At 49.6% G+C, this 19688-nt stretch overlaps 2 protein-coding genes and 1 long non-coding RNA gene across 6 annotated transcripts; 2 read left to right on the top strand and 1 right to left on the bottom strand.

The window, feature by feature from the left end:
* The first annotated feature begins 442 nt into the window (after nt 1-442).
* On the top strand, nt 443-2047 carry LOC143358615 (uncharacterized). 2 transcript variants are annotated; one of them, XM_076795896.1, is made up of 6 exons: nt 443-592; nt 911-1067; nt 1143-1324; nt 1393-1519; nt 1584-1756; nt 1825-2047. In XM_076795896.1, exons 2-6 carry the CDS (start codon nt 924-926, stop codon nt 1907-1909), a joined length of 711 nt encoding a protein of 236 aa, XP_076652011.1. In that variant the 5' UTR covers nt 443-592; nt 911-923; the 3' UTR covers nt 1910-2047. The 2 variants fall into 2 exon arrangements, with proteins under 2 accessions (XP_076652011.1, XP_076652013.1); XM_076795898.1 differs by lacking the exon at nt 443-592 and adding an exon at nt 673-832.
* A 56-nt stretch (nt 2048-2103) lies between these two features.
* Nucleotides 2104-3962, bottom strand: LOC143358614 (sin3 histone deacetylase corepressor complex component SDS3). Of its 3 annotated transcripts, none has more exons than XM_076795894.1 (8): nt 3582-3962; nt 3451-3514; nt 3277-3390; nt 3004-3205; nt 2745-2925; nt 2568-2661; nt 2429-2513; nt 2104-2359 (listed from the first exon to the last, which is right to left on the bottom strand). In XM_076795894.1, exons 1-8 carry the CDS (start codon nt 3703-3705, stop codon nt 2264-2266), a joined length of 960 nt encoding a protein of 319 aa, XP_076652009.1. In that variant the 5' UTR covers nt 3706-3962; the 3' UTR covers nt 2104-2263. The 3 variants fall into 3 exon arrangements, with proteins under 3 accessions (XP_076652009.1, XP_076652010.1, XP_076652008.1); XM_076795895.1 differs by having other exon boundaries at nt 2568-2631; XM_076795893.1 differs by having other exon boundaries at nt 2568-2685; nt 3582-3961.
* An 8344-nt stretch (nt 3963-12306) lies between these two features.
* Nucleotides 12307-13951, top strand: LOC143358774 (uncharacterized). Its single transcript, XR_013083010.1, has 3 exons — nt 12307-12495; nt 12575-12656; nt 13626-13951. It is a non-coding gene; the product is annotated as an uncharacterized LOC143358774 (long non-coding RNA).
* The last annotated feature ends 5737 nt before the right edge of the window (nt 13952-19688 follow it).

The following is a 19688-nucleotide window of genomic DNA, read 5'->3' as shown; positions in this document are numbered from 1 at the left end:
TGTGCGCTCGATTAATTTCGTAGCATCGTTCTCCGAAAGAAAGAGAATTATGTATCTGAAAGCGTCGCGTCGTCTCGAAACGGTAGTTGCTTCTTGTCGTGCAGCAACGTTCCCTCAAGGTTCGATTATTTAAATTTGTTTACCTACCACGAAGCAGCCAATGCAACTTGAGCTTCGTTATCATTGTTTCTCGAGAAACGATTCGACGCGACGCGCAAATATTTTTCGTAATTATCGTAGGGATTCAAACAAAACAATGAGATAGAAATTTATCAATTGCTCGATTACGGTGAGAGGAGAGATCGTGTTGATTTTGGTCGATCGATTGTTGCTAGAATGTTAAATGTTGAACGAAAGAACGATCTTTTTCTTACGCGGAAAAGAGAGGTTGATTGAATTGGAACCGCATGGAAACGCGATCGAACGTTTCCGGTTGAACGGTAGCGTTTTCAGCGTTTTCGAAGTTACTATAGAATCGATAAAGAAGTTCAGAATGGAAGCCAGTCATAAACAGCTTAGAATTTATCTTCCTAATAATCGTTCGCCTCGGCTATTTACGACAGAGAAAATATCATCCTGAAGTTTCGCGGAGGTATTGCCGAAATTCCATTTGAATCGCAAGTTTGTCGGGTGTCGTCGAGTGCGCTCTGATTTTCCAGGCAACTCGTCCCGCCGTTCACGACTTGTGTATCTTCTATCGCCGAGGACTTAACCTCAAGTAGTATTGGAATAATATTGACAGAAAACATTTCATTTCGTTTTGTTTGTTACACGTACCGATACGGTCGCGCGCGACACTCTTTTCAATAACTATAAAGCGAAGAGGGAACTCGTTAAGTGTCACCAATACAATTAACGCATTGGTAAACAATCTCGCTCTCTAACTTTACGGCGTTTTATTCTTATGTAGTTGCAGATGATCAATGTTGGAAGGATGGTATTGTCGTTCAATCGCAAACAACAATGCGGATGCAGAGGATGATGACGAGGACAGTCCAGAGGAGGAAGTGCCTAATTACAAGGATCAGTATCGGAATCTTAAGAGGAAATTGAAATTTCTAATTTACGTACGTGTATTCGCGATGAGAACTACATCGAACCTTCCATAGTCACTTGTAGAATTATTTAATGTTTAACTCTAGGAGAACGAGTGTTTTCAAGAAGCTCTGAGGTCCACGCAAAGGAAGCTGCTTAAAGTTAATAGAGATAAAAGTTTCTTATTGGATCGTTTGTTGCAGTACGAAAAGGTAGACGCTTCGTTTAGCGAAAGCGATGAAACGGAGTCATCCGACGAAGAAGTCGCACGTCTGGATACATCGAAAAGGTACACGGGTAAAAGGTACTCTTTATCCTAACGAACCTGTACCAACGAAATTAATCCTTTCCCTCTAGGAAAAAGATGGAGATGGGCATCAGCAATCATACTTCGCACCACATGCCAACAGTAACAAAATCTTTCAACGCCGCAAAAAAGAAAAAGCCTGCTCCTAAAGTGACAAAATCAAACAGTACACCTATAGTAAGTTGTTGCATAACGATATCGTGTATAACAACAATTGTATAATGCTTGCGTACTCCTCCAGGTACAATCGTCCAATAATGTAGTACCGATGTCTTTAATGTCGGACGGTCATATGACGCCGGAAGAAGTGGAAAGGCACTTGGAGTCTCGTCAGACATATTTGGAACTAGTACCGGAGAAAGCACCACCTACAGTTCCGACAGAGATGTTTAGCAATGATCCTTCACTGGATAGGTGAATAACTGTCTGAAAGTAGAATGGTAATCGTCGAAATGTCTGTATTAATAAGATTTTGCTCACAGCGAATCTAACGAAATCGGAGAATTGGAAACATCTCCCAGCAATATGGGTGAAGATTGTCTGAGCGTAGACATGATGGCTGAGTGACACACATTCGTTTATAGTTTAGCGGTTAATTACAAATTGCACATAATTACGTATTGCGTTAATATTATCTGATTCGGCTAACTTAACTGTATTCTTGGTAACATAATAGACATTTTTATACACGTAAGAAAGGAACAATTCCGTACAACTCCTTCACTCCTTTCCTTCTGTGGAAATGCATTCAGCGTTCCGGTATTACCGAAAACTCTGTGACTTTATTGGTGGTAAAAGACAAGTACAGTAAAAATTCTATTCGATCTCGAAAATAGACGAATAATCTATAAATACAATATATCACAAGTTGAACAGTTACTGGACGTAGTTCCCACTCGTAGCGGCGATTAGTTTTCCCCACTAGGAGGCTCGTCTTTTAATCGATATCTTGCCCCGACTCAATTGGGATATGTATATCCGCACTTTGCTCCCGTCCGATACTTTCTTCACCCAGATCTATCGATCGAGAAGATTAACGCAACAATAAGAAATCGATTCCGTCAAATCTGAGGATTATTTACTTACAGCCTCGGTTCCGATAGCGGAAATGTTCGCTGCGAATCTCGACAAGTCTTTCCCCTCGACATAGACCGGCTGGCCGCGGTGAAACCTGTAATTATCCGACCTATATTATCGGCTCGAAATTGTCGACAAGATAAATTACCATCGCCTCTCGTGTAGAAGTTTTCCGTCTTCTATCCTAGTCTCTACTAGTGGCGTCTCGGAAGCTGGAGGAATATGTTGCGAAGGTATATTTACTGTATTATAATGTGGAAAAACCGCTAAAATTAAAGGAACGTCGTTAAACCATGCATAATGACTTGGAATTTCCAATCAGTACCTGGTTTTCGAACGGTAGGCAGTACTTTACCCCGGCTAATAGCTTTCAGATCGCTTTCGATCTCTTTTTCGTCTAAAAGATAATTCAACTGTGCCGGAGGAGGTTTCCTCCGCTTTTCTACCTTCTCGGGGACAGGGTCATTGGGCCGTCTACGCAGTTTTCGCGTCATTACAGGCTTCACCTACAAGACGGTTAAGTCTCAGTACATATACGCTAGAGCAGAGCTATAAACGAGAAATGCTTGCGTTATTATTTACACCTCCATAGAGTCGCCTGTGAGCTCCATAGTGTGTCGGTCGCTCTCTATCATCTTTCTCTTCTCTTCCATATCGGTCAGCAAGTTCTCCTTCAAGTCTATTTTCTTTTCTTCGAATTCCTTCACCGCCGCTCTCTTCTCCAATATGTAATCTCGTTCCACCGACTCGGTCAGATAGTCCCGGTAAATTGTATTCAACCTTAGCCTGCGAAATTTATTCGATGCGATTCATGTGCGAACCAATCGCGACTGCGTTCGTATTCGTAAACTTTCAACCTTTCTTTGTACTGGGCCTCCAAGCGCTTCAACTTGCGATTGTATTCAGGATGGGTACCGTCCTTCAATTGCTGTAGTTGTTTCTTCAAACTAGCCAATTTGTCTTGATATACTCTGAAAAAGTGTACGTACCGTTGAACGATCGGATTCAGATATTTCAATTGTTCGACTTACTGCTCCTTTATCTCTGTGTACTCCTCGGACTTTCCCAAGTCGGTCTCGCTTGCCTCTTCGGTATCTAAAAATATGTATAATTCGTGAAGAAACGTGAAATCGTTGTTCATACTCTATTAGGCGATCATTACCTTCGTCACTCTCATCTTGTTCCTCCGCATCGCGATCGTCTTCTAAATACTCCTCGTTATCTTCGTCAATATCATAATCGTCCTGACCATACATGGTCGAAAACGGTGAATCTTGATACGACATTTCAAAACGAAACAATCATTTTTTCAATTTTACTCAAGGAAACAGGACTAAGTCTACATAAATAAACATCGCTCTCGATAGAGGTTAGACAGCTGACAACGGCGAGTTTAAGTGCATCTTTTACCGTGTATTCTTCAATAATTCATACATATAAACAATATTGAATAACGCACACGTAAGCAAATGGAGGAGAATTCTTTCGTGTAAATTCAGAAAAATATAATAAGTATAAGTGTCAGTTTTACTCGTCCGTTCAGAGCAGTTCGGAGAGCTAAATAAACATCTGACTGATAAACATGTATATTTAGCATTTCATGAAAAGTTCAAGGGGGCTCTAGTGCGGCTCACTGGTTCGAACTTGGAACAGGAAATCAATCAAGAACTAAATAGCTTTAGTTTAAGCCCTTAAAAATGAACAAACTTGAAAAAGGGAAAAAGGAAAAAAGTATTGAAATATTAATTTTATTCGAGTGAAAATGATCTTGCCGCTTTTCCCATAAGATGAATCCCGTGTGAATCCCGGCAGGAATCATCTGTTGTGTATAAATGTTCGTACAGCGTTAGAACATGCAACGGGAAAACGCGGAAACTGCTAGTCAAATCGGTTACCGACAGAGCACACCGGACTAGCATTAGTGGCATCTCTGGTGGCTAAGCTTTTAGAAGTTCTGTTCAGAGGTCCACATGGGGTCCGTACAGCGCCAATTGACGTAGCGGCAAAACGCTGAATCCATTTGCCAAAATTACCGATATTTGAAAATCGTTTAAAACCGTTTAAAATCGTCGAACCAATAAAAAGAAGTTGACGCCACGGGTTTTATTGGTTGAACGAAAGAGGGAGGCGGGAAAATTAAAGCTTCGTTTCTCATATTTTCAAGTTTGCATTGTTGGGAAAATGGCGAGTGCGACTGGTCCGCCCTCTTCGTACAGGTTCCATCCAGGAGGAACAACGTTCCGAGTGTTCGGAGTTCGGAGCCGGAAATTTCGTTGGTGGGCTGGGAAAATCGTCGGTCAAATCGTGACCGGATTCCGCTGTGTGAAATTCGCGATACAGATGGCGACATTGCGCCGATTGGTGGTGTCGCGATGCCACGCGTGCCGTCGGTCGAATGGAATCGTCGTCTCGTCGTCTCGTCGTCTCGTCGCCGGCTCGTGCACATCTCGTTCTCTGGTGGGTTGTGTGCGTGTGTACACAGTATATCGTACGTACAGTTTGGCACGTACGTACACAGTGACACGTGTCTCGAGCCGAGGGGTCTCTGAAACCCTCCGGCTGATCTCCCGCGAAAAGACGACGGTTTCGGCGACCTGTCGGTTCGGCCGAGTCCGAGTACCGTGCACACCGTGATCTCGCGCGTACAAGACAGTTGTTGCGCGTATACACGCGCCGAGTACACCGAAGTCTGAATCGACCGGTCTCGGCTCGAGCGAGAACCCTCGCAACGATCCGACGTTTTCGCGAGTGATATCGTTCTCTCGTGTCTGTGATCTCGTCGAGACGTCCTCTCGGCGTCTCGGAATCAGACCGGCAGATACATCGGCGATTCTCCATAAGGTATTTATTTATTCCGCCGTGGCCTGCACAGCTGACAGATACGTATGTGACAGAAGACGTGATTCCTCTGAAAATTACAATGGTCTCGCCTGACTGTTCGAACAACTATCGCTTTAACATTTACGGTTATATTGTATACGGTTGGTTCGAACGTTACACGATGTATCTTGGAGAGTAGGCTGTCAATCGCCTATCGAGAAAATGTGCTGTCCAGTCGATCGACGAGTTTTCTACTGGACAGTCGTTGGTCTAGATATCTCGAGATTGTTCCGTGCATATTCGCTTCCCGCGGGACCATGCACAGCGCGTACGCACGGTGTGTTGGTGACAATCTTTGAAAACGAAACGGTTTCGTGGCCGCGCCGCGCCGCGCTGGCTCGCGATTCTCGCGTTACGTCCCTGGCCCCCGTCGGGTCGCGATGCGATGCGACGGAGGGACGAACGACCACGCGACGTCGAGTCGTTCGTAGGAACGAGAGAAGGCACACAAGCACCGGGTATGCGTGCGAGGGCAGTGATCTCTCAGGGAGCGGCGACCTGACATATACTATTAGATTGTCCACTAACTTCTCGCTGTTTCTCGCAGTTCCGAAACGTTTGTTTCTCCGTTCCTGCTCCGACTAAGAATCCGACGCGTGCGAATAGTTGGCCTGAAAAATGCGCGTTGCTATACGAACTATCCTACTAAAACAAATCGTTTCGAACGCTTACCCTATTCGACATACATACTGTTACATTAATGTTCCTATCAATCGAGCACTTGTCGATTAATCGCACATCTGAAAAGATGGAGAAATCAGAAGAGAACGAGGAATCAACCAATTGTAGATGGATCGTTTTTGGCTGTCTGTTTGGCTGCTGTACCTGGCTACTAAAGCTGGTGAGGCCGGTAGACATTGTGGCGTAGTCGATCAGCTTTTCCGCCCAGCGGTGCGGTACCGGGACGGGACGGGACGGGGCGGGGCATTTCCAGTTGCATCGCTTGAGAGAAACAGACAGACGGACAGACAGACAGACAGACAGAGAGAAAGAGAGAGAGAGGACATTTTTCCGGCCGTTGTTGGCCCAACCCCACGAACATGCAGGGAGTTTCCAACATGAATGGCAGAGGCATGGTGTGCTGTGTGCAGCCAGGCAGGCTGCAGCTAGCGCTGCAGTAGGCCTGTGGGCCAAGGTTCTCTTTCTCTCTCTCTCCCTCTCTTTCTTCCTCTCCTTTCTTCTTACTCGACTTACTCTCTTTCTCTCTTCCTTTTCAGTTCCTCTTTGTCTTCGGTGGTCTCTTTATCCCTGGCACTTTCGGAGCCGACGTATTTTCATACTAGGTCTCAGGACTCAAAGACAATGGATAGCTATCTAGCCGAAGTTAACGCGTCTCGTCGGATCGTTCGAAGAGAACACGCGTTTCGAGACGAACTGGTGTTCGGCGGTTTTCGATTCTCTGGCCGAGTGCGTCTTAATTCCCGGATGCAGATGCACCGGGAATAGGGCCCGTGTGGAACGAACGGGCCCCATTTAAGGGTCCCCCGGGACGGCAACAGGCGTGGCCCTTTCCCCGCGGCAGGGTTTTTCATCGGTGGCCCACCTGGCCTCTCATTGGTCGGGGTTGTAATCCAAATTTTCCGGACGCGGCTTTGTGTCTCCTTCCCGATACCTTGCATCGGGGAACGCCTCGTAATGGAGATCCCCGGTGCATCGCCCGGCACACGCCTCCGTTTTTCTTCCGGTAAAAGCGCGTCGATTTACAAGAAGAACCGCAGGCCTACTATCCGCGAGGCTGGTCGTGCATTCTCGAGCAGGTTCAACGGTTTTCTAAGAAGTGGGACAAAACTTCACTGGTTAATCTTCGTAGATGTATCATTCTTACCATTCTCGATAAGTTAACATCCTAAGTAACGCAAAGCATACGAAACAGATCTTTCATGCCCGGCAACTCCTAAAATAATTTTTGTCGAATTTTTCATACTTATCGACCACCGTGGGCCGTCCCGCGAGACGTTTCTCGTCGTCTCTCGGTCGTCTAGTCGGGCCAAGGTGGATGCGTTGGGCGAGCGCACACCGAGGATGAAGCGCACACAAGCGTACGCGAGCGCACGTTGCAACCTGGCGGGCGGCGGCCAGCGAACGTAGTCCTCGAGGGGAAATTGACGGAACGGCGTGCATTCAACCGGTATTACTGCAACGCGTGCATGTATTCTGCGTAACGTAGTCGGTGGAGGGGCTCGATGCGAGCTTGATCCATTCTAGGGTGCACAGGAGTTGGCCTGTGATCCTAGATATCAAGGATCACGATCTCGGTGTATTTTTCATCGTTTGTTCAGCCTCGGTCCTTCAAGGGACCGGTGTCCATCGATGGAGCCCGATGCGGGGGCGTTAAATTCACGCGCACCGACTGCGACGACGATGGCGCGTCGATTCGAACTCGGGGTACAAATCGCCTTGTGATTTCCGACCGTCGTCGAATCGGTTTCCCGAGGACAGGGACGCCGCCGTTGAATAAAGGGATAAGAACTCACGGTGAAATTTTGAAATCGCACCCCGTGTCTGTAGAAGAGATATACACCGAAGAGGTTGGAAACAGAGGCTTCGAGAGGGGGAGACGATGAGTAGCAGCCGAGGGGCGAGGAGCAGAGAGGGATACAGGGAAAGAGGGAGAGAGAGAGAGAGAGAAAAGTTCCTTTGCGTCCGCGGGGCTTCGGTGTCAACAGGTTTTATTTTTGCTCCGCGAAAAGGCCAAGGTCCTCTCCTGCCCCTACCGTGCATACCCGACAGTCCCCTGCCCTCCGCGCCTAGCCCGTTTCCCTCGCCCTCCCGTTCCCCTCCATCTCCGTCCTCCGTGTCTGCGTCTTCCCGACAAGTGGGGAGACTCCCGGGGGATGTTACGAAGAACCTTCTGGATTAATACCCGCGCGTTTCGGGAGAGTATGGTCCCTTGAATTTCTCTTTCTCTCTCTCTCTCTCTCTCTCTCTCTCTCTCTCTCCCTCTCTCTCTCTAAGAGTACTAACGTACTGCGATAACTTGCCGACGTCTTTCTTTCTCTTGCTGTCTCCTAGCTGGTTGCACCGATGCAATTGGACCCCGAGATCAGTCGTGGTGCATTCGGGAAAATTGATGCAGGATAACGTCTTCGGTCCCGAATCGCTTTTCTGTAGTTCTCTGCACGCGGAGAACTATATACCTAGAAACTAGTACGTGCATTCGTTTACTGCCTGGCCTCGTTGGACGAAGTATAGAGCTCGTCGCGCATCCTGTTCGAGATCTCGCGAGACTTCGATTCCGGGAGAGGGCCGAGCGATAAATTTCGAAGGAAGAAGAGAGCCTCGCGCAGAACCAAAAGCTCCCGTGCGCGTTGCAGACATTGTCGAAGGAAGATCGGCTCTTGCGAGACGATCGCCCTCCGGCGGGGGTGTAGAGGCCAGAAACCGAGAGAGGATCGGCGGAAGAGAGAGTTCATGCTCTCTCGCTATACAGAGAGAAAGAAAGAGAGAGAGAGAGAGGGGGGGGGTGGAGACGGAGAGAAAAAGAACGACAGAAAACACGCCGCCCCGCCGGAGAGATAGATAGGAGGTGTACGACAAAGAGGAGCGAGAGAGCTGGAGGAAAGACAATGTGCACCGGTGGAGGAAGGGACAACGAGAAAGAGAAAGAGAGGGGGAGGGAGAGAGAGAGAGAGAGAGGCACAGACACATGCTGGTGCAAGTACCTATACAGGACGAAGAAAAAAAAGACCGAACACGCCTGGAACGGAAAGAGATCGAGCAGTCTAGCTCCGTGTGTTGCGGAGGGAGAATTGAGCGAGGCGAAGAGGTAGCGATGGGTTCGAGACGAACGTTGTCAGAAAAAGTCTGTACGCTTCCCTCTCCACCATTGGATTCCCCTCTCGCGACTCTCTGTACGAGGCACATATCGGTAGCAAGAGAAGGGTATACGTTCCCGACGAAGACGAGTTTCGAATCCCTCGTACACAAGAACACACGGCAACAGAGAATGGATCTCGCGACAGAGAACGGGAGCGAGTACAGCTTGCCCGAGAAGGCGTGGTTTCTGTGCCCTCGGCGGTAGCCGGGAGCGAGGGCAATGCCCCACGGGGCAGTCTGGGTACTCGAGGAGGAAACTGCTTCAGTCAACTGTACAGTAGCGTGTGGAATTTCGATTGTTCGAGGCTGCCTTCGCCGAGGCTTGAAATTGTTCTGAAACTCGCGAGAGGTGAAACGGACGGCGCCCATCGCTAGACAAAGTTGCAGAGACCGTCTTGGTTGAGAGGGAGGAAGACGAAGGAACGAACGAACGAACGGGGATGAGAACGCGCGGGGCGGACAAGGACGGATAGATAATCAAAGGAGCGAGCGAGGCAGGGTGGAGAGACGGGACGAGAGACCGGCGAAACGGCGCGGCGCGGCGGGACGAGAGGGTTTCGTCGGGTAGATCGAAGCGAGATGGCGGTGAGAGGTGGCCGAGAGGGGATCACGGAGACGGGGGAGAGCCAGAGTGCAGCGGCCTGGCCGCCTATACTCCGCGCGACTATAGGCGGTCCGGCTAGGCTAGAGTCCGCGTATAATGTATTCTCGAATATCGTGCACTCTCTCGTGATCAATATAAGCGGCGACGCGGGCCGGAGATGCACGAAGACCCACCTCCTCCTTCCTCGGCCCGCCTGGACGATGTTTTTTCTTGTGGAGTGCAACGCACGCTGGATCGCGAGAACTGCACTCGCTCGCTCGTTCACTGTTCTCCCCCCACCACGCCTTCTCTCTCTCTCTCTCTCTCTCTCTCTCTCTCTCTCTCTTCGCTAGATCTCTCTTTCTCTCGCAACCGATCTCTCGTCTCGTCCCCTCGTCCCCTCCATTCCTGCTCGCTCTTTCACCCTCGATTATCCGTGACAGTGTCGAACAGCGGTGATCGAGGGAGAAGCGGGGGGCAACAATGCAGTAGGAAAGAATGAATATTATTAGTACGGGTTGTTGCTGCATACGAAATTCTAGTTTCTTTCTCCTCTCTCTCTCTCTCTCTCTCTCTCTCTCTCTCTCTCTCTCTCCCTTTATCTGAACTTTGTGTGCTTTGCCCTTTCAGGTACTAAACGGTCTTTGTAATTTCCGAACGTGATTCTCACTCGGTTAATTTCGTGGCCGATTGACGGTATTGTAATTAGACGGTTCATCCCCGAGACGAGACGAGACGAAACGTTCGATCGAGCGATGTTCACTCGGTACGAATCAAAGTTTCATCGGCGCGAAACCTTCGCCAACATTCGGCCCTTGTGCTTATTGACTCCTGGGGCCGCGCGTTCTCCCGCAACCAGCCCCTTGATCAACCTTTCGAGAGTAATGAAGCCTGTGACGACAAATATTTAACATAGCCGGCCTCTTCGCTGGATATACGCTTTATGATCCTTCGCCTGCCGATGTTCACGGCCGATTAGTTTCGCGCGAGACCCCGTGTACCCGGTCGGTCGACTGTCTTGGTGGAAGAGCATAAATCAACGGCGGAGCACACATCGTGTTCGCTTCGTCGTCGTCTCTCGGATTCCTCTTCTCGAAATCAATAGAGAATCCATCCCGGCGGTAATCTCCTCGCGCTTTCGATTCCTCGGTTCTCGATCTCGAGACCGCCTCTACGCGGCTCGGTGCGTCTCGACTCGTTTCGGCTCAGCTCGGCGCGCACACCGGTCGTCGTTCCCTTTCCGTTTCAAGATCGGCGCCGTGAAACCAGGAGCGACGAGGAGGAGGAGGAGCAGAGGGGGCAAGCAGGGAGAGGGGAGAGGGAGGCTGAGACGCCGCGCACACGGAACAAGGAGATGAAGATTCGGACGTAGAGAAAGAAAATTGCCGGATGGCAGACCTGGTGGTGCACGTTCCAGAAAACTGGCCGCCATGCCGGCCTCCACCGCCCCCACCACAACGTTGGAACGCGCATTATATGCAGCCCGGCCACCGAGATATTATCCGTTGCACTTTTCAAGCTGCTCGAGCTGCTCTCCTCTCCGCTGTGTGCACGCGGCGATCGTACGCACGCATCCATCCGAGATATCCTCGAGAAAACGAACTGGTCCGGAGAGTGCATCGCGCATCCGACAGTCCTCCACGCGTCCTTCGAAATTACAAATGGCGGCCATCCGGTGGGACCATCTCCTTCGAGGATCCAGGGATCCTTTCCCGCGACTGCGTTCGCGGACACTGAATATTGAACACAAACGTTAGGCGATCGACGGGCATTTTCGAAGACTGTTGGCTGATTTTCTAAGACGACCTTTGATAAGATGACTGGGAGAGGAGGAGGGATGGGGTGGTTAACGGGCTCTCCCTGCCACTCGTTGCAACGAGCTGGCAACGCCATTGGCAAGCGGCAACGCTGTTCGACGGTAGAATGGCGGGTGGAAGGGAGAGGTAGGGGGGCAAGATCGAGACTATACAAGGGTCGGCGATCCCCTACTGGTTACGCCACTGGCTGTGAATTTCGCACGGCTAGAGCTGTGTGCGAACAGGGACGGATGGAACGCGACGGACCACCGGCTGAAGGGGGTGAGACAGAGAGAGAGAGATAGAGAGAGAGATAGAGAGAGAGAGAGAGAGAGAGATATGAACGGGGTGCGACGTCTGCGAGAGCGTGCATCGGTGTGTTCGTAGGACGATGCACACGCGCATGCGAGCGAACCAGAGAAGGAGGGACGGAAAGAGAGAAAGGGAGAGACAGAGAGACGGAAAAGGCAGCCATGTGCGCCCGAGAGACAGTCTCTCTACCACGGCTAGGAACGTTTCGGTTCGTTCTCCTTCGCGCCGAATTCGTGCTAGCGTGTAAGTACGTTTACCCCGTCGATAGCTTCCCCCTCCGCTTCACCACCGCCCTCTCCCCTCCGGAATCCCCGCCCCTCGCTCTCTTTCTCTCTCTCTCTCTCTCTCTCTCTCTCTCTCTCTCTCTCTCTTTCTCCCTCGGCGACTTTCCACCCCCGCGGAAAAGCAAATTCTCTCCGTGTCAGTGAACCCGGCCGTCTGACCCCGTCGTGTCGGTTTTTCCGCACGAGGTGCCTCGACCTCGTCCGGAAGTAAAAATGAGAGGACCCGGAGGCAGGTTTCTTTCTTCACCCTTTCTTACCCGCGATGATCTTTCGTGTATCCGTTCTTTTGATATCTGTCGTTTCTTTCCCGTAGTATATCTCTCGGCCCACGTCTTTGCGATCGTCTAGGCAGGACCCGAGCATGTATCCCGCGATCCACCGAGGACATCTGAGAGATCTCCAGAGGTAAGGACACGGCGAGTTTCGAGCACACAGGATGGGTATATTTGGTCTGGCGTTTTCCAGCAAATATTCTTCTGTCTAGGTCGAACGGAGTGTTCCGTCGGATGCGGTCGCTGGTGCCGTCGGATTACGAGTGCACCCCTTCGATCGTTGTCGCCGCGAAGGTACAAGCTCCGTTTCGCTCGCTCCTTTTCGTGATTCTCCTCTCGCCTGCGGTTCGTTCGCTGGCTGCTCTGTTCGGTTCGTCTGTTCCGTGCTGCGCTCTTCTCTACTGTGAACGTGGCGTCCCACGGGCACAGGCAGTCTGTCGCTGTTACCGAGCAGGCTCGCTTTTCGGCTTCAAAGCGTAGCAGAATCAGAAAGTGAGGAAGAGATAGGTAGATAGAGAGAGAGAGAGAGAGAAGAGAGAGAGAAGAGAAGAGAGAAAGACATTCGCAACATCCTTCGTTTCTGCCCGCCGCGCGCGTGCTGTTCACCTCCAGTCGGAGAGAGACTCGGTGTCTCAACCCTCGGTCGGGTTCAGTTTTCTCTCCTCGGATCGGCAGAAGCATCCCCGTACAGCCCCGGGGAGCAAGAGTAGCGTTTTGCCCATTCTTGTCCCGCCGCTCCGTTCCGCTCCGCGTCGAGCCGAGCCGAGCCGAGCAGAGCCGTGCAGAGCCGTGCGCGCGGTTACATCCAAGAGAGAGAGAGAGAGAGAGAGAGAGGGAGGGAGGGGGAGATAGAGAGAGAGAGAGAGAGAGAGAGAGAGAGAGAGAGAGAGAGAAGTTAGAGTGTTGTTCGGGCCTCGAGCGCGCTCGAGCCGGTCGAGTTCTTTGCCCTTTCGAGAGCCCCGGCCTGCCCCTCGACCCACCTCCGATCCAATCGCTGCCCGCCCAAGCTCTCCTCCGCCACCTATCAATTCTCCGCTGCATTCTCCCCCGAAAAGAAACTGTTCCCTCCCCCTCTCTGTACTCTCTCTCTCTCTCTCTCTCTCTCTCTCTCTCTCTCTCTCTCTCTCTCTCTCTCTCTCTTACTCTCTCTTCGCCTCTGTCTCTCTCCCATCCCCCCTCCGTACCCCCGCGTACCCTCTCCCCTCTCGAGCAGGCTCATTTTTCTCAAGGCTATCCCGGAAAGCACACCGGTGAATTTTCTAGGCTGTCGTCTGCCCTCTCGTGACGCGGGTCTGTATACGCGAAGATGCTCAACGGGGAACTACATACATACACGCAGCCGAGTGACGCTCTCTCTACGGCCAAGTGGCAGTGCCTCCCCGGATTCATACGGCTCCGCACGGGTTTTGCTGTTTCTCCCTCGTTGCTGCTGTTACCGCCGCTGCTGCTGCTGCTGCTGCAGCTACTGTGCATCGTAGTGCCGCGATTTGTGATACCGGGTGTGTGCAGTGCCGCGCGCCGTGTCATCGTAGTGTCCTGTGGCTTTCAGGAGCTCCGTGTATACACCGGAGACCGGATACCTGGTTCGACTCGGCTCTACTCGGCCGGTTGCTGCTACAGAGAACCCTAGTCTTGGCGTCGTTGCGGTAAGTGATATCGCGACAGTGTTTTCCTAGAGAAAATCTAGGTCGGCACCGAAAACTACTAGATCGGTGTAAAATTTCCTGCCCGATTTCTTGATGTATTTGTACCTTTGACGGTCCAATGTCGCAATACATGCATGCCGCGGCAGTTTTACTATGCTTGATATGAAAATCATTCGTTGATAATTTCTCTTCGTATGAAAAATAGCTTGGAGCCAGCGATAAGTAAGCTTGAAATACCTACTTTTGGACCGTTTATAGTTCATACGAAATTGGGCACGAACTTTTGCACCAATTATCTTTGGCGTTCGGTGGCTGAGGCAAGTGTTCTTCTGTTTTCATTGTCCTCGCGAAGACGAGATTGTCTTTATGGTAGTCGGAGGCTGCGCCTGTAAACAGTGGAAAAGTGGTTGAAATCCGTTGAATCAGCCAACGGACGCACAGAGTTGCGCATACCGGTGGAAACGGTCAAGTTAGAAATCTCCCAATAGTAACGGTGGACTAGATTGGTGGTCGCTATCGACCCGGGGCCTCCGGAAGCGAATCATTGGGGATTAACGAGCCATCCATTTCCCATTTTTCCGTCGCCTCGAATCATCCTGGCCGCGAGTCACTGCGGTCGATGTTTCGCGATATCGTTTTCCATTCCCTGCGGTCGTCGCGGCATCGGGAAACGCTCCCCGGGGTCGCGGGGCTCCGGCTCGGATAATAAACGATCGGTGTAAATTTCATTAGCCTCCGTCCTGGCGTCGTACAGCACGTGGTATCGACCGCAAATACTTTTCCAGGCTTTCCGAAACCCTTGCCCAGGCCACACTGACCACTTTCTTCGGATAAGCTGTTTTCAATTCTACCTTAGGGGGCCATGTTCATCTTCAAATCGTTTTGTTCAGACAGTGATGTCAGAATTTTCAAGGTGGGAACGGAAAATTGATATCTGCGTTTTCCTAATCGCGAATATGTCTCTTCCCCTGTTTCCATAGTTGCTCGAGTGTTCCGTATGTTTCTGCAAGGGACCAAGTGTCGTTTTAGTATCGTACAATGGCTGATCGTGTAAAGTCTCAAAAACGGTTTCTAACCTCTAAGGGCACAGTGGGCGAAAAAAATGGAAAATGCTTGATTTCGCGCGCGCGCGCAAAAAAAAGGGATGATCAGAGAACGAATCGCCATAAGAGAAAGAGTGTTCGTATCGTTCCGTGAACCGGGACCGAGTGACGCGACATGGCCTCGAATTATCAGGCAGCGTTTACGCGTTATTTACGGCGGCGATTAGGACCGGGAGAACAGGATCTGACCGTTTCCCGTTCATGAAAACGTTCCCCGGGCCTCTCCGCGGGATTTTCGCACGCGAAATCCCTGCTGGCGACTAGAGGAAGGAAGTATTTTTCGCCATCCAGCGATAAAATTAACCTTAACCTCTCGCGCTGGATACATACGGCCTGGGGTCAATGACATTCCCTGTTGTTTCGCTTGCCCCCGCGCTCGCGTCGCCTCGCGACGCGCATGCGCAGATTTTGACAGGTCCGTGCAATCAACGATATTTCTCTCTCTCTCTCGCTTCCTCTCCCAACGAAACGCATAATATACTTCGATTTCTCGTATTCCACTACCTGACCCGGTAAATACCATTTCTCCGCGTTAATTACAACTGTTTCTTCGACGGGGGTTGCTACGAACTCTAACCTGGAAAATTCGATGTATTTATCGCGCACTTTCGTAGCAGGCAAACATTTCAGAAAAAAATGTGAAACGAATACGAGATTCGAAAGAAACGATCGAGATATTATTCTCTAGAATTGCAAAATAAATTACATTATATTTTTAATCGAATACAACTCTTTAAGAGAAATTAGCTTAACCAATGTCGAACGTCCAACCTAAAGGTCTGCTTTTCAGATCGATATATTTGCGAGATTGTTGGTTCTTTGCATGAAATACACATTGTAGATACGAATTCGATCGTGCAGATAATACCTGATCTTCTCTCGCCGATAATTACTAGCAAAAAATGGCTGTGATCCTCCAGAACAAAGATCCTCCGTAACTATATAGTTGCCGCTGCTTTATATGTACCTGCGCGACAGATGCCTACTTCCGGTTACCGAACAAGTCAAAACAGTAACTCTTAACCACTACGAAGATTGTTATTTAATTCCAGTTCGTTGGAATAGCCCTGAAAAATATAATTGCTCGTGTTTAAATCGACGATGCGTGATAAATCATGGGTGTACCGATCAATACTACGCCCTGTGTTGTAAATAAACTTAATTTCGAAACCTTAGTCGGTTCGTTCTCCAGCATCCACCGCCATTTTATAAAAAGTAGTTTGATGGTTGATAGCTTTTTTGTTTTTTTGGATGGCAGCGAGGACTCGTTACGATTGTTCAGCTATGATATTCCATCGTGCGCTTCTTCGTGTTATCGGCACTGTTCCTGCAAAGAGAAAATTGTCCGTTCTCGGAACAATCGTATGTATATGTTTGCGGATAGCAAACAAATATTTTTCCAGTCGTCGATAACAAAAGACTCGAGAGACTCGAGTCACTACAGAAAATTCGAAAAGTACTTGAAGCCGAATGTTCTATGCAGTTGAATTTTGAACACGGTCCTCGACCATGTTTCCAATTGTCGGACTAATTGTTTGAAGATTGAATTTCCACGGAACAGAAGTGGCTCTTTATTTTAAACTCGAGGAAAAACCTGCATTCTTTACCCCGTTCGGATCGAGTCGAGCGCGAACACGCCAACCGAGAGAAAGAAACAATGAAACGGAGAAGAGAGGGCAGAACAAAAATCAAGCTCCACTGGAAGACCGATAAGTGCACGGGAATTGAAGATTTATCGGCGTGCTCTTGCCACTGCGGCGAGCATTGTCGTGCGGTGAGCGATAACATATCAGGCGCCGATTGTTAGAAACTAAAAGGAGCTGCTTTCGTCTGTTCTTCTCCTAATAACATCGTCTTTCTCGCATACTTCTGTCCACCTAAAACAGAAGATTTTGTATTAAAATACAACAAGGGACGAACTTTTGCGCTGACTCGGTCAGTTCACAATTTTATAGTTTACACTCTCCACAAATGATGGACCCAGGAAAAATGGTCCATGTGGAGTGAATGTACCAAGAGAAGAGTATGTGCCCGGTAGTCGACATTCTGAAAAATAAATGGCTTAAAAATTAGGGTAGAATGGTCTACCTATTCCTTACTTCTATTTGCTTAAAATAATTACTTCAAATAGTATGCTGACTAATGGAACAATTCTCCTAGATCGTGTGCTGCAGAAAGAATGAAATAGTAATATGAGATCGAATCGGTTGCACGTTTTCGAAAAGATTGTTTGGTATCTGCGAGGCTGCGGAATGGAATCGTCTGGAAACGGTGCAGTTCGAGAAGCGGAAGTGGGTAGTTGAGAATGGTCCGTGGAAGAGGGTCAGGGAGCAGCAGGAGGGAAACGGTGGCTCGCGAGAAAAGAACGAAAAGACGGAAAGACGGCTAGACGCCGCGAAACTTTAAGGGAGAAGGTTCAAGGAAGGGACAGCCGACCGAAAAAAAACACACGAGCGACCGAGATCAATACCTCAGCGGTGCAATGCACTCGCGCTCTCGCTCCTTGTTGCAGCGCGATTGTTCGCCGGCACCACTCCGCTAAACCCCGTGTCTGTGTGTGTCGCCACGCCGCGCGCCGCACCGCACCGCACCGCACCGCACCGCACCGCACCGAGCCGCACCGCACCGCACCGCACCGCACCGAGCCGCTCGAAAACAATTCCTAGTTCGCCCTGAAACATGCGGTACACGACGCGAAATTAGCCGCTGAAAAAATCTCGCTTCGTTGAACAATTAGTGCTTAATCGCATTACATTGTGACCTTTTTCACCCTTTTTAAAAATTATCTCTAAACGCACAGTATGACACACAGTCAGACCGAATTTCGTTTTGTTTAGCAAATTATTCTTGGTCGCATTATTCTAATACCGCGTTTTCCGGTGAACAACGATTTCGATTATTGCTGAACGCGCAGGCGACACAGTAGATTTCGATTTATTACCGCGACGATACGATATCACGCTGTTTAATACTTATTGATGCGCCGGGCAGTTGCCATTGAAAACATCTGCGTGCTGCTCGAATCGTTGACCATCGAGCTCGCTCGATCGAAGAACAAGAATGTTGGGCGAATAACGAGGGCACCAGGGACCTACTAATTGTGTCAATTTCGCGGAGAAAATCTACCGATCATCTCCGCAAAAGAAAAACCGGAGAAAGTCGCTTAAGCAGTATCTATTCTGAAAAGTTGTCCGAGTAATCTGAAATTCTGGCAGTGAAATGCAATTAGAAGCTGATCGATTTGGCCTGCGATTCGAAGTCTAACAGCAATTTTCTCGGATAAAAGCTTCGGTCCATTCGACGCGGAAGCCCGGAAGCTTAATGTATTTGCATTACGGATCGAATTGATCGGCGATTCGCGAGATCGATCCGTGGATCGTGCGACGGTTGTTTTCGCGGAGAAACGGCGAAGACGGGCTGAACACGGAAACGGAAACTAGTTCCGGGCAAGATCAATACCTAAGTTGTGCAACAGACTGTCTGGCGCAAGCCTTGTGCGTTGCGTGTGGCCTGTGCGCGTGCAACGCCTCGCTGCAAACCGGTGCAACGTGCAATGCCACGATTTCCAACCGCGTCACGGGCAACCCCCCCTCCTCTCTCTCTCTCTCTCTCTCTCTCTCTCTCTCTTGTACACACCTGAAAGTATCAGCCTATAGCCCTCGTCTAGCTCTGCGTATTGGCACAGGTCAGTATCATCGATACGGACTACCAATCTGGACGCTAATCTCGTTTCCGTAAATTTCGCAGTCAATCTTCTCGAGGGGGAGACCTCGTCGTGGAAACTTCGAGTTTTACAAATTTTTATCCCGAAAATCGAAACTTGGCCTTCTTCTGCGCCAGGGTCTTCAATTCGAAATGATAAAACATCGAATATAATTCCTGCGGTTAACGGGGAACAGCGAGGTCGATACTAACGCGGAGCGTGCAGAGCAGCTATCTACCCTCCGCTCCGATTCCGATGATTTTTGGATACGTCGTAGAAATCGATATTCTTAACAACTTTGTCGTTCGCACATTAGCGGCGGTCTCGCTCAGTTTCCGAGATCTTCGCGAGAAACTATCGGTACCGCTGCAGTGAATTTCGCCGGCCACTTCGGAAACGATTATAGAGCGAGCTTGAAAGTCCCGTGCACAACTACGTATGCGAGAAATGTCTGTTACAACTTGATTGAAAGTTATTAGTATTGCCGAGCGGCAACGCTTGCGTGACATAATTATGACATGTTCTTGCAGGGACCTTTAAGCACGCCCCATCACCGTGTCTAAACAGATGGGTGGCCTCGTAGACAGAATTCACTGTAGTTGTGCCGGCGGTTTTCCGCCAATGTCACGGAAACTAAGCGAGCGCCGCTTAGTTATCGTGTGAATGAAAAAATCGTTGAAAATGTCGAAAAATCATCGAAATCGGAGGTCCGGTATTTAGCTGTTCCGACGGAGAGCCGATATCCTCGAGGAGCAAAGAGTGCGTTTGATATATTTATCGGGGATAAAGGAGGAAAAAGAACGCGTTCCAGAATCGATCCGCGTCGCGGCACCGCGGCCTCCGCCATAAAATGGTACCTGCGTGTGTCGCTATA

Source organism: Halictus rubicundus, chromosome 11, assembly GCF_050948215.1.
Source record: "Halictus rubicundus isolate RS-2024b chromosome 11, iyHalRubi1_principal, whole genome shotgun sequence".
NCBI classification, from domain to species: domain Eukaryota; kingdom Metazoa; phylum Arthropoda; class Insecta; order Hymenoptera; family Halictidae; genus Halictus; species Halictus rubicundus.
Note: the sequence above shows the minus strand (reverse complement) of the source record. Positions and strands in the feature narration are given on the sequence as shown.

Coding starts and splice junctions, on each gene's coding strand:
- LOC143358615 (XM_076795896.1), top strand. CDS start 924: ATGTTGGAAGGATGGTATTGTCGTTCAATCGCAAACAACAATGCGGAT. Junction 1,068..1,142: donor AATTGAAATTTCTAATTTAC/GTACGTGTATTC, acceptor GTTTAACTCTAG/GAGAACGAGTGTTTTCAAGA. Junction 1,757..1,824: donor AATGATCCTTCACTGGATAG/GTGAATAACTGT, acceptor TTTTGCTCACAG/CGAATCTAACGAAATCGGAG.
- LOC143358614 (XM_076795893.1), bottom strand. CDS start 3,705: ATGTCGTATCAAGATTCACCGTTTTCGACCATGTATGGTCAGGACGAT. Junction 3,391..3,450: donor TACACAGAGATAAAGGAGCA/GTAAGTCGAACA, acceptor ACACTTTTTCAG/AGTATATCAAGACAAATTGG. Junction 2,360..2,428: donor CCGCTATCGGAACCGAGGCT/GTAAGTAAATAA, acceptor CTCGATCGATAG/ATCTGGGTGAAGAAAGTATC.